Raw genomic sequence first — 13,923 nt, forward strand, 5'->3', positions numbered from 1 at the left:
TCTGCCTCCTGGGTTCAAGCGATTCTCCTGCCTCAGCCTCCCGAGTAGCTGGGACTACAGGTGCCTGCCACCACGTCTGGCTAATTTTTGCTTTTGTTTTTTGTTGTTGTTTTGTTTTGTTTTGTTTTTTTGAGACAGAGTCTCGCTGTGTCACCAGGCTGGAATGCAGTGGCGTGATCTCGGCTCACTGCAACCTCCACTTCCTGGGTTCAAGCGATTCTTGTGCCTCAGCCTCCCGAGTAGCTGGGACTACGGGCGCATGCCACTATGTCTGGCTAATTTTTGTATTTTTAGTGAGACGAGGTTTCGCCATGTTGGCCAGAATGGTCTGGAACTCCTGACCTCGTGATCCACCCACCTCTGCCTTCCAAAGTGGAAGCACTCTTTAACAGTCACAATCTCACAATGATTTCTGTGACTATTTGAGGTATGTCATAGTGTGGCTACCCTGTCCCCCTGGCTGAGCTCTGTGGGAGCAGCGATTTTGCCTACTCCTGCATTTCCCATAGCACCTGGTACATAGGCACTTGATAAGCATTTGGGCAGACACAGTGTGACATAGTATGATGCGGTGAGGTGCTGGGTCATTGTAGTCCCAGGCCAAAGCAAAATCCTGGGCCCCTCTCATTGTTCTAGGTAGAGAAATGGGACTTTCTGCTGGCACTTGAGAGTATTGGCCACAGCCTTGGTCTCCAATGATTGCTCCAAGACGGAACACCAGGTTGGGGACCAGGACCCAGTCTCCTGTTAGTTCACTGCCTTGCTGCTTCCCTGCCACTCTCTAACCCCAGCTTTCTCCCACAGGGATCTTCATTGCCTTGCTGCTGCGCTTTGACATCAGGTGAGTGAGTGAGGGCCTGCCCCAGCATGGGCTTCTCCAGGGATTCTCCAGTGGCCTTCAGGAGCCCAGAGAAGGTACCTCAGGAGACCAGACCCTCCACCCCCACAGCAGCCAGAGCAATTCTGATTTTATCTGCATTTTGCATCTTGAAGTTCTAAGTATTTGAAGAGCCTGTGGTCAAAAAATTGTTTTAAGAATCATAGGCCAAGAGATTTAAACCCACAAGGGCCTGGTGGTACTCACAGTGCTTTCTCACTGTGTGACCTTGACAAGTGGCCTGACCTTCCTGAGCCTCTGGTTTCTCATCTTGAGTTAATAACAAGAGTTCCTACCATGAAAATCTGGAGAGAGTGCTGAGCACACACTGACCTCAGTAGCTCTTGGTTGAATCCTGGTTGCAGTCATCATCATCATCTTCTATCAGCCTAGGGTCAGGTCACCATGTCTCAGCTGCTCTAGCTGTTCCCTGCCCTCTCTTTACTCAGACATTTTTCAGTCTGTTGTAGACAGTGAGCACGAGGGGGAGAAGGTGGGCAACTTAGGTCAGCATTTAAAACACAAGAAAGGTCTTATCCGAGTTAATGCACCTATGCAATGGGACTTGCCGTCAGCAGGGGGCGCCAGCAACAGCTCCATCATTTTATGCCCCGTCATCCCTGTGAGGGCTGGCAATGTTGCACTTAACTTTGAGGTGGTTTGTGAACTTCTCTTGATTTCCTCATGCCTGATAGTTGCAAAAGCAGTAATAACAGTGACAGTGGTAATGAGAAACTTACTACCAGCATCATTGAAATCCAGTTTCCATGTGAAACTTAGGTTTTTCCCACTCACATACACCTGGGTTATTTGTGTAGTGCCACTTCAAACCTTAGGAGCATATGGGCTCACAGTCACCTTTGGAAGAGACCTGGCCAGTCTGTAAGTAGAGGGATGTCTGTGCCAGCCGTCTCTACTCCTGGCTGTTCAGAGGTAATACAAAGTGAAACCCATAAGAAGCCCCCAGGCTATTTGCTGGAGACAGATTCAACTGCCAGCACCCTCAGAGACAGAGTCTCATTTCTAGCCTGGGCTCACAGCATAAGCAGCTCCTCAGCTGATTCCAGAATCAGTGCAACATTCCCAAAGGGAGTCACTTGTATCCCAGTTCTCAAGATAGGTGAGTTCTCGAGGTACTTGCAGCCGAAGGCTTAGAAGCACCCAGGACAAGGAGAGAAGGGGGTCAGAAGCACTCATTCATTCCACAAATGTTAATTGAGTCCATAGTACTGGCTGGGCACATCCCAGGTGCTGGGGACATGCAGAGGTTATGGAGCTGGCATTGGAGAGGGAAGTCACGTAACGGCAATGCCGGGCTGTATATGATTCATCTGTTCTGAAGCTGATCTTGGATGAATCACCTCCAGGAAGCCACTGGCATTTATTCATGCAGCCAGCATCTAGTTAGTACCACAAATAGGCTACTGAACTATTACGTCCACTGCACTTAAAAGTAGTAACTTACCTTTGCAGTTTCTGTATCTGTGTTTCTCAAAGCATGATCCAACGGTATGAGATTCACCTCAGATTTTTTTTCAAAATGCAGATTCCTGGGCCCTGCTCTAGAGCTATTAGATCAGACTCCCTGGGGGTGGGACCTAGAATCCTGCATTTTTTCACAAGCTTTCCAGATGATTTTTATGCTGACTAAAGTCTTACAGCCACTGTTATAAGTTGCAGCATTTGATATTCATAACTACCAAGGAGATGAGCTCATTTTCCCATTTTGCAGATGAGTAAACTGAGGCTAAGAGAAGGAAAGCAACTTGTCCAGAGACACATAGCTGGGGGCAGTATCAGCGTGCACACCCACCTCCAGACTCCCAGCCCAGAGCTCAGTCACCCCCCTACAACCTTTAGGGTCTTCCCCAGCTCCCTCAGAAGGGGTATTACTAGTTCAGTCCCTATATCTAACCCTCCTCCTCTTTCTTCACACCTTCCCTGCAGCTTGAAGAAGAATACCCACACCTACTTCTACACCAGCTTTGCAGCCTACATCTTCGGCCTGGGCCTTACCATCTTCATCATGCACATCTTCAAGCATGCTCAGGTGAGCAGGACGGTATCAGAGTGTCAGGAATGCCTCACTGCAAATAGAGGGACTTACAGAGGGATTTATTTGTAAATGCAAGCAGTCCAGAGATAGGCACTCCCCACTGGTGTTGGAGCAGTCATGTCTGTGATTCTCTTGGCCTTCCATTTGTGGTTGCAAGATGGCTGCCACTGCTCTAGGCAGCATGGGCACGTTAGAGGCAAGAAGGAGGGAAAAGTGTAACAGCCATGCCTGCTGCCTTCATCAGGAAGGCAGGAACTTTCCCAGAACCCTTTCAGCATCTCATGGGCCAGACTGGGGTCCTAAAGCCACCCTGGCTACAGGAGAGTCCAGGAAAGAGGATTTGGCTTCTCAGCCTTGGTAGTGGGAAGCAGGCAGAGAAGAACAGGATTGGAGTGGGTGTTGGGTATTGGGGCGTCCCTCCCCCTACTCCCTAGTAGCCCAGGCTCTGCCTCCTTCTCCCACCAAGATGAGGATGGAGTACTGAGCCACCACAGAATGAAGCAACATAGCACAAAGACTGGGAGCCCTCAGCGTGGCCTGGAGAGGGGAAGATTCAGGGGAAAGTGAGCAGACAGGATTGCCCTACTTTCTACTGGAAATAATAAGAGCTCCTGTTTGTTAAGCACTTCCACATGTCAGGCTCTGCACTCATGAGGATCCTTGTGAACAGGTGGGGAAACTGGAGTTCAGGTGACACACTGCAAGTATGTGGTAAAGCCAGGATTCAAACCTGGGTCAGCATGGAAACCACACCCAGGCTCTCAAGCCCTGGCCATGGGAAACGCAGCATCGAACAGGGGCTAAGGGAGCCCTGTTGTGAATCCCAGCACCGCCCAGTAACCATGGAACTCTGGGCTTGCTGCTTCTGTCCGCTTTCCCCTTCCCCAGGGCCCAAATACAGACGAGCCATCTTTGAATTAATCACAAAAGCTGGGGTTTTTTTAATCACTCTGTGCCAGGCACTGTGCTAAACTCTTTTGCTAATAACTCATTTAGTCCTAGTACAGTATTACTTTATAGAAGGTCAAAAGGCCCCTAGCCCATAATTAGAAAAACCAAGAACAACCATTGTGGAACTGCCTCTCACTTCTGCTCAAGGGCTTCAATGGCGTGTAAGGTGAGAGTAACATGCGTATGGCAAGGGTCACAGAGAGTGACTGGACCTGGTTTGGAGGACTAGTTAAGAGACCTTTTGGAGGTCTCTGCAGCTCCCAGCCCCTTATTGGAGTCCAAGCCCAGAGCCAATTCCCCCAGTGGCCATAAGGTGGCAGCCTCACCCTCTGCCTGGCTGGACTGAGAAGAGGCTCCCATTCAGAGCTCTGGCACACAGGAGTCCTCTCCTTTATCGGAAAACTGCAGCGCTGAGAGAATGCAAACACTACATCAGGCTGGGCCCTGGGTGGCAATCTGGACTCCAGACTAATGAACTCCTGAACCCTGCCCCAAGGCCTGTGTTACTCCCCAGCAGCAGCCCAGCCCTTCTCCCCAGTCATCCAAGTGGGCACCTCTCTGAAAATCCTTGGAAAGGGGATCCAGGACATGAGGGGACCCTGTCCCATGGGGTCCCCTGCTCTCCAACACACAGGTAGTCCCAGTGCTAGCATTGGTCTAGGTAAGGGTCACCTCTGCCTTTGTGCAGTGGTGTGATCTCAGCTCATTGGAGCTCCGCCTCCTGGGCTCAAGCAATTCTCCTGCCTCAGCCTCCCAAGTAGCTGGGATTACAGGCGTGCACCACCACGCCCAGCTGATTTTTATATTTTTAGTAGAGACAGGGTATCACCATGTTGGCCAGTCTGGTTTCAAACTCCTGACCTCAACTGACCTGCCCACCTCAGCCTCCCAAAGTGCTGGGATTACAAGCGTGAGCCACCACACCCATCCTACTTAGGGATTGTTAGATTCAATAATTTAATATACATAAAGCAGTATTGATCACAGCCCACCTATGACAGATGGCAAGAAATAAGTCTGAATGTTAGGATCAAGGGCATGCGGGAAAGACTTCTTTGTTCTCTGGCCAAGGGCTGGCTTTATGTTAAGAATGAAGTCTCCGGCCAGGCGTGGTGGCTCACACCTGTAATCCCAGCACTTTGGGAGGCCAAGGTGGGTGGATCACCTGAGGTCGGGAGTTTGAGACCAGCCTGACCTACATGGAGAAACCCCATCTCTACTAAAAACACAAAATTAGCCGGGCTTGGTGGAGAATGTCTGTAATCCCAGCTACTCGGGAGGCTGAGGCAGGAGAATCGCTTGAACTGAGAGGCGGAGGTTGCAGTGAGCCGAGATCGCACCACTGCACTCCACCCTGGGCAACAAGAAGGAAACTCTGTCTCAGAAAAAAAAAAAAAAGAATGAAGTTTCCTCACCCTCTCCAGGACAATCTCTTCACTTCATGAGCACCCATGAAGACGCACCATGAAGGAGCCATTCACTGAGTATTTACCAGGCCCTCTTCAGTATGCAGGGCACACTACGGTGAGCAAGACAGCTGTGGGCCCGCCCTCACTGAACTCACCACCTATGGGGATGTTCCATTACAAATTGCTGGGGAGGCCAGGCACGATGGCTCACACCCGTAATCCCAGCACGTTGGGAGGCAAAAGCAGGTGGATCACTTGAGCTCAGGAGTTCAAGACCAGCCTGGGGAAAATGGTGACAACCAGTCTCTACAAAAAATACAAAAATTAGCCAGGCATGGAGGCGCACACCTGTAGGCCCAGCAACTTGTAGGACTGAGGTGAGAGGATCACTTGAGCCCAGGAGGTCAAGGCTACAGTGAGCCATGTTCATATCACTGCACTTCCGTCTGGGAGACAAAAGTGAGACCCTGTCTCAAAAAAAAAATTGCTGAGGAATGCTGTGAGGGAAATTAGAGGGACTTACAGAGCACGCAGCAAGGGACCTGACTCCATGTGAAAGAACTCAAGTGCACCAGCCTGGCCAACATGGTGAAACCCCATCTCTACTGAAAAATACAAATATTAGCCCGGCATGGTGGCGCATGCCTGTAATCCCAGATACTCGGGAGGCGGAGGTTGCAATGAGCCAAGATCGCACCATTGCACTCCAGTCTGGGAGACAGAGCAAGACTCTATCTCAAAATCACAAAAAAAAAAAAAAAAAAAAGAAAAGAAAAGAAACTCGGCCAGGCGCGGTGGCTCACGCTTGTAATCCCAGCACTTTGGGAGGCCAAGGCAGGCAGATCACAAGGTCAAGAGATCGAGACCATCCTGGCTAACACGGTGAAACCCTGTCTCTACTAAAAATACAAAAAATTAGCCGGGCATGGTGGCAGGCACCTGTAGTCCCAGCTACTCCGGAGGCTAAGGCAGGAGAATGGTGTGAACCTGGGAGGCAGAGCTTGCAGTGAGCCAAGATCACACCACTGCACTCCAGCCTGGGTGACAGAGCCAGACTCCATCTCAAAAAAAAAAAAAAAGAAAGAAACTCTTTGGGCTGGGCGTGGTGCCTCAGGCCTATAATCCCAGCAATTTGGGAGGCCGAGGCAGGTGGATCACCTGAGGTCAGGAGTTCGAGACCACCATGGCGAACGTGGTGAAACCCCATCTCTAGTAAAAATACAAAAATTAGCCCAGGCGTGGTGGCGGGCACCTGTAGTCCCAGCTACTCAGGAGGCTGAGGCAGGAGAATCGCTTGAACCCGGGAGGCGGAGGTTGCAGTGAGCCAAGATTGCACCATTGCACTCCAGCCTGGGCAACAAGAGTCAGAGACTCTGTCTCAAAAAAAAAAAAAAAAAGATTTGGGTCTCTGAGTCCTGGGCTATTTTCCCTCTCCTTGTGAAGCATTGGTCTTCCTCCTCTGCAAAAGGATAACCATCATGGGATGTGGCAGTGGGCTGACTTCCTGGGAAGGCTAAGCTCAGTGCCTGCACAGTAGATGTTCATGAACAGGGTCTTAGTATAACCGTCCTTTTCTCCAAACCCAGCTTTACCAGGAGTCTCAGCACAGACATGCCAAATTGCTTGGGTGTGAATCCTGGGGGAGCCAGTGACCAGCTAGGTCACCTTAATACAGGCTGCAACAAGTAGTCATTACATAGCAGCTGTGGCGTCATCATCACTATAATAGCATCTCCTGGAGCATTTGCTAAAATGCAGGTGTGAGCCCCAGACCTCAGGAAGCAGAGTCTCTGGGAGTAGGACCAAACCAGGAAGTTGCTTTTTGAACGTGGTGACCTAGGTGATTCAGATGCTGCCAGCCAAACCCCTGGGAACCCTTGAAGCCCTGCCTACTTGAGTTTCTTAGTTTTCTTGCATTCCCTCTCGGGAGGAGCAACCCTTGTCTGGGAGTTAGGAGCCCTGGGTTCAGGCCCAGCCACTGACTTGCTATGGTCCTGGACCAGTCACTGTCCTTCAGTCCAGCCCAGGAGGGGTTTGGGGTGCTGGGCACGGCCCTGAGGCAGTGCCGTGCCCAGCATGGCTTCACCAGCCTGTGTCCTCTCATAGCCTGCCCTCCTATACCTGGTCCCCGCCTGCATCGGTTTTCCTGTCCTGGTGGCGCTGGCCAAGGGAGAAGTGACAGAGATGTTCAGGTAAGGCAGAGTGGGGGGCAGATGTCCTCATGGGCACCAGTGCGCCTGCTGGCAGTCAGTGGAACCTGCTGGGAGTATCTTTACACCTCTCCAGGGGAACATTGTTCCCACCACCAGTCCCACCCCTTGCCTTTTTCACCAGTACATGGGTACCTGGCCTGTGGACACCAGTGGGAACCTTACCCTGGGCCAGGAGCCAGGGGAGCGCAAGGCATCAGAGCCCTCTAGGCATCCCCCATCCAAATGTTAGCTGGATCTTAAGAATAGCTGTTGTGGATTTTTCTCTGCCTACTGTCAGAAGTCCTAGGTGACTCTGCCCCCAGGTGACTTCAGGCATGTCTTCCCCTCCCATGGCCTCAGTGTTCACATGTGAGTAATAGAACAGGGGGCGTGTGGGATGCCCTAGTGTGGTAGAAAGTGCCCCGAGTAGAAGGCAGGTGTCAGTCCCTGTTCATTCACCTCTGTGGCTTTAACCCACAGCTCACTGCTTTCTCTCTATCTGTATCTCACACAGATACCCCTTCCCCAGGGCCATATCCACACCTACCACACCCTGCACACAGCCCCACCCATACCGCAAGGCCTGCGTGACTCCAACAGGTGTCTGCCCCCAGCACTGCCGACCCTGCCTGCCAGGGACCTAGAAATAGCTGCCAGTTGCGATTAAAGCTGCCTACTCGGGTGCCTTCCGCCCAGTTCCACCTGCCTGGCCTCCAAGCTGTCCCTAGAGCGCTTGCCAGGGCCTCCTGTGCACCTGGCTCCCCGCAGGGGAGCCTGTGACTCACCCCTCCCCCAGACCTGCCTCTGCCCTCCCTGTCCTGTCTAGAATCCCCAGCCCCCCGCCTGCCTGCCCACATTGCCTCGCCCAGCAAAGCTCTGTGGTCTGAGGCAAGTGGGGGCTAGGGGTGAACTTGGGGACAGGTCTCAGGGAGCTTTGGGAGCAGGCATGGCACCCGATCCCTGAGCTTAGCACCCATCCTTCACCCTCCCTCTGCCTCCCATCCAGCCCAGGTTTCCCTGCCCCTCCCCTTGGGGTAACCACCCAATGCTATTGTGCCCTCATCAGGCAAAGCTCTGAATACACAAGGCAGAGGGTGCCCCTGGCCTTTACCTGCTTGGTGCTAAATGCTCTGCCATACAGGTACCCTGCCCCCACTGTTTGCCCTCCACTCCCACCCTGGACATTCTTAGATTGGGGTAAAAAGCAAGTGATCTCTCTCTGTCTCTCTCTCCCTCCTTTCTCCCCATTTCTCTCCCGATTCTCCACCTTTTTACTTTTCCCTTCTATTCTCCTCCTTTTTTTATTGATTTACTTATTTTTATATTGGTACCACATTCACATAGTTAAAAATTCCAAAGCTGTAACAGAGAGAGCGCCCTCATGCTCCAGCTACCCCACAGAGGCCAGCAGTGTTACACAGACATTCAGACACCTGTGCACTGATGTGTGTATACTTTTTCTTGCACAGACGGTGGCATTCTTGGAGCATTCTGCACATTGGGTTTCTACGGTATTTCTTAGAGGTGTTTCCACAGCAGCACATACACTTCTAGAGCATGCTTGTTCTTTTGCACAGTGGCCTGATGTGCCTTTGTCTAGGTGCATCTTTCTTTTTTCATTCTCCAAATAATATCAGCTTCTTTCCATAAAATCTGGAAGTGCAAAAATAGGTAAAAACAAGACAGTTCTGCTCTCTGCTCCTTGGAAAGGAAGTCTCTGTCCTCCCTTAGTCTTTCCCTATCCATCTCTTTTTTTCTGTCTCTTCTGTCTCTCTCACACAGCTACGAGTCCTCAGCGGAAATCCTGCCTCATACCCCGAGGCTCACCCACTTCCCCACAGTCTCGGGCTCCCCAGCCAGCCTGGCCGACTCCATGCAGCAGAAGCTAGCTGGCCCTCGCCGCCGGCGCCCGCAGAATCCCAGCGCCATGTAATGCCCAGCGGGTGCCCACCTGCCCGCTTCCCCCTACTGCCCCGGGGCCCAAGGTAGGGCAGACACTGCAGCTCCAGTGCATAGGGCAGGGACCATTGCCAGGAGTAGGCCGCAAGAGCAGCTCCTCCACAACCACCAGGCAGTGGTTGCACCGAGCCATAGGGCTGGGAAGCAGGACAACCCCGAAGCTTCCTGCCCTCACCAGTAATGTGGGGCCCACATCATAGTGGATGGAAATGGCCCTTGTCATGCAGTAGTAGATACTGTTACCATTCAAGGTATATGTATAACCTTAGGCAAGTTACTTTCTTCATCTGTAAGTGGGCACATTCCTGCCTCACGGGGTTGATCTGGTGAGGAAAGATGTGTATTATCTTTGGCATGAACTCAGTTGCTTGAAAAATGAAGCCCATAGAAGGAGCTAAGCCAGGGTGTCTGTCTTCAGAGCAGCACCTTGCCACTTGCCAGTACAGCAGTGCCCTCACCTCTGGGGCTGAGCTGTTTGATTCATGCTGTGTGCCCTGGGAGGCAGCCTATCTCCATCTCTTGTAGCCTTGTCATGGCCACCCCTTTTTCCACGCTACAGCAGAAGGTTCAGGAAGCTTGAAGTCAGCCCACACAAGCCCAGGCCCAACCTCTCTTCCATTGGCTGCTGCCCTTGCTGCCTCCTGGTACCCCCGGGCTCAGAGAAAGCAGAGCAGCCTGCCTGAGGAGGGCATGCGGTAGGGCTGGGGCCAGGTGCTGTTAGGTGCTGGGCAGTGGACACAGGGCTGACGTTCTGCATGTGACCAGGCGCTTTCCTAGGATGGGGGTGGGGGAAGGGGACAACCAAGGTTCTGCTCACCCTCTCCTCTAAATGAATTTTTATTTTATTTTTTTTTTTTTGGTCAGTTATGAGGAGTCAAATCCTAAGGATCCAGCGGCAGTGACAGAATCCAAAGAGGGAACAGAGGCATCAGCATCGAAGGGGCTGGAGAAGAAAGAGAAATGATGCGGCTGGTGCCCGAGCCTCTCAGGGCCAGACCAGACAGATGGGGGCTGGGCCCACACAGGCGTGCACCGGTAGAGGGCACAGGAGGCCAAGGGCAGCTCCAGGACAGGGCAGGGGGCAGCAGGATACCTCCAGCCAGGCCTCTGTGGCTTCTGTTTCCTTCTCCCTTTCTTGGCCCTCCTCTGCTCCTCCCCACACCCTGCAGGCAAAAGAAACCCCCAGCTTCCCCCCTCCCCAGGAGCCAGGTGGGAAAAGTGGGTGTGATTTTTAGATTTTGTATTGTGGACTGATTTTGCCTCACATTAAAAACTCATCCCATGGCCAGGGCGGGCCACTGTGCTCCTGGAAGATTCTCTGTTTAAGCACCCAGTGTCTTGCCCTGGGTTTTCTAGGTCTCACCTGCCCACCCAAAATCTTTTCTGCAAGCCCCTTAAGGGTGCCCACCCCAGTGCCTGGCCAGCCCTGCACCCGTAAAACACCTTTTAGCCAGTAGAGGGGGCCCACGAGCCCTCTCTCACCAGCTAGCACTTTTCTCACCACCTTCCTCGAAATACTTGGGGGCAGCAAGAGTGTTGGCAGATGAGAGTCTCCCACTCACCATGGTGAGAGTGGTGGGGAGTACCCAGGGCTGACCTGACTCACAAGGGAAGCAGTAACTGTAGAACCTGCCAGCCTCCCTGGTCCCTGTGCCCATATGGCTTCGGCTGATGAGGGCTCAGACTCTAGGTTGCCCTGAAGATCAAGGCTTTGTCTCCAATTCTGCCCACTCCTGGGTTTCTTCCCAAAATGACTACTGTGGGGCCAGTCATGGCACAAGGGCCAGGACCTCTAGAGGCTGGGGTGGGGAAGGACTGAGCCTAGTGATTCTTAGAGGCCTTCTGGGGCCTAAGAGCTGAAATCTCAGCGCCCGGGTTTCCCTAAAGTTTGCTGAAGACAGCAGCCCCGGCCAGCAGGAGACCGACCGCACACCACCCCAAACCAGGCAAACGGTGGCCACAACCCTCATCCACCCACCTGGTATGAGGTCACTGAGTGGGGAAACAGACAGGAGCGGGTGGCCACTATACTGACAGACCCGGGGCTCTCCCTTGCCCAAGCTTCAGGTTCAAAGGCTGAAAATAACAGTGGCTTCCAGTTTGGAAGTGGCCAAAGGACAATCATGACCAGAGACTCAGGAGTATGATTGTAATACCCTCACTAGGTATTGACATGCACTAAGCACCTTGATATAGGATTTCACTTCCTTCTGAGTCTTGGGCTGTATGTGCTATTATTCGCTCCGCTGTGCAGATGAGGGAATTGAAGCAGCTTGCCCATGGACATCGATTTGACCTTAGCCAAGCCAAACAATTCCAGGTTCCTAAGGACCGCAGCTCCTCCCCAGACCCCTGGGACCAAGTCACTGGCTGGTGTGCTGGGCATCCCTGAGCCCCAGCCACCCAATTTTACTGGCTCCAGGGTTCTATAGGAAGGAAAAGGGGTAGAAAATTTCAAAAGGCTTCTTCCTTTCAGGGAGGGGGGTTCCCTTTCAGGGGCTTCTGGAATCTCTACCCACTCCAGCCAACTCTGAGGCCATGTGGTCCTGGAACAAGGCCCCTCTGAGGGTGGCAGATGGGGCAGGCGGCCCAGGCACACAGCATGGTTGGCTCTGCGGCCCAGGGCCCACAAAGGCCTTATTGAGTCACCACCAGCCCCCGGCAGAGGCTGAGGCAGCAGTGGCGCCGAGCGCCTGCCACCTAATGACTGTCCTGGTCCAGCCAGATGTTCCACAGACCTCCAGAGCAGCGGACTAGGGCCCGCCCGGCCAGCCGGCACCGCAGAGGCCACTCTAATTCCAATTAACCAGCTTCAGCTGAGCAAACAGCGGGCAGTGGTGGCCCAGCCCAGGCGGTAGGCCTGGCCCGCAGAGCCTGCGAGTCTAGACTCCAGATGTGAACCGCCACCGCCAGAGTCCCATGGAAAAATGGCACCAGGCCGGGCAAGGATTGGGCCTGCATGCTGGGGAGGGGGTGTGGGTGGTTGGGCAGGGCCCCGAGTGGGCTAGATGCCAGCCTCACCTGGTTTGGGGTGGATTATTAGGAAACTGCTCTAGAACCCAAGTTCTACCCTGCTTTATTAGATTCTGTTTCTGTGCCTCAGTCTCCCATGACTGCGACAAGAGAGAGGGTTCCAAGGGGAAAACCAGCCCTGCTGAGACCCCAGTGTGCACTGACTGTATTTCACGTGACTAGCATTATGCTAGTGCAACTGACCCTTGAACAACACAGGGATTAGGGGCACCAACCCGTCATGGTTGAAAATCTGTATAACTTTTCAGTCCCGCAAAACAACTAATAGTCTGCTGTTGACCAGAAGCCTTACCTGATAACATAAACAGTCAAAACATCTTGTATGTTATACGTACTACACTGTGTACCATAGAGTAAGCTAGAGAAAATGTAATTAAGAAAATCCTAAGAGCCGGGCATGGTGGCTCATGCCTGTAATCCCAGCATTTTGGGAGGCCAAGATGGGCAGATCAGGAGGTCAGGAGATCGAGACCATCCTGGCTAACATGGTGAAACCCCCGTCTCTACTAAAAATACAAAAAGTTAGCCGGGCATGGTGGCAGGCACCTGTAGTCTCAGCTACTCGGGAGGCTGAGGCAGGAGAATGGCCTGAACCCGGGAGGCAGAGCTTGCAGTAAGCCGAGAGAGGCAGGCGGATCACAAAGTCAGGAGTTCGAGACCAGCCTGGCCAATATGGTGAAACCCCGACTCTACTAAAAATACAAAAATTAGCCTGGCATGGTGGCAGGCGACTGTAGTCCCAGCTACTCAGGAGGCTGAGGCGGGAGAATCATTTGAACCCAAGAGGCGGAGGTTGCAGTGAGCCAAGATTGCACCACCGCACTCCAGCCTGGGGGACAGAGTGAGACTCCGTCTCAAAAAAAAAAAAAATTATTCAGTGAAAGTGGATCATCAAAAATAAAGATCTTCATCCTGGTCTCTGTGTTGAGGAAGAGGAGGGGGTTGGTCTTGGTGTCTCAGGGGTGGCAGAGGTAGAAAAAAAGTCCACGTGTAAGTGCACTTGCACAATTGAAACCCGTGTTCAAGTTTCAAATGTATCTTAAGATTTACTTAATCGTTGTAACAACACTTTGAGGTACCTACATCATTCTTACGATGGGGAAACTGAGGCAGAGACCGTAAGTAAGGGCCCAGGGGGCATGTGAACCCAGAGTGTCTGGCTTCCAAGACTCGTATTCACCGTGGTGCTGTTTGACATGATCAGGATAATGGATCCCTGGTTCCTTTTGGGGGCAGCATTGGAGAAGGGGGTTTGGCACCGTCAGAGTCTGACAGCAGGGCTGGCTCCTGCAGTATGAATGAAGCGGTCTTGTGCTCGACTGTGAAGGGGGGTTAGGACCTGCTTCCCAGGGCGGGTCCAGCTTTCTGAGGGAAAGCCTTCAGAGCCTCCATCAGGCCGACACCAGGTACCAGTTAAGCACTGGGCAGGGAACAGAAGTGGTCAAA

The 13,923-nt window shown here is 52.5% G+C and overlaps 1 protein-coding gene across 5 annotated transcripts in view; it reads left to right on the forward strand.

Moving 5' to 3' along the window:
* The window catches only part of HM13 (histocompatibility minor 13), a 56,695-nt gene extending 45,949 nt beyond the window's left edge, over nucleotides 1-10,746 (forward strand). For 2 of the 5 annotated variants that reach the window (XM_016937630.3, XM_016937631.3), the window contains 5 exons: nucleotides 805-841; nucleotides 2,825-2,927; nucleotides 7,400-7,485; nucleotides 9,268-9,414; nucleotides 10,309-10,746. In XM_016937630.3, coding sequence (XP_016793119.1) covers nucleotides 805-841; nucleotides 2,825-2,927; nucleotides 7,400-7,485; nucleotides 9,268-9,414; nucleotides 10,309-10,408 — 473 coding nt within the window. In that variant the 3' untranslated portion in view covers nucleotides 10,409-10,746. Of the gene's footprint in view, nucleotides 1-804; nucleotides 842-2,824; nucleotides 2,928-7,399; nucleotides 7,486-9,267; nucleotides 9,471-10,308 lie in introns of all 5 variants that reach the window. The other 3 variants (XM_016937632.3, XM_016937634.3, XR_001712178.4) reach the window with 2 other exon arrangements.
* Nucleotides 10,747-13,923: the final 3,177 nt, after the last annotated feature.

The sequence above is a fragment of the Pan troglodytes genome, chromosome 21 (genome assembly GCF_028858775.2).
Source record: "Pan troglodytes isolate AG18354 chromosome 21, NHGRI_mPanTro3-v2.0_pri, whole genome shotgun sequence".
Lineage (NCBI taxonomy): Eukaryota > Metazoa > Chordata > Mammalia > Primates > Hominidae > Pan > Pan troglodytes.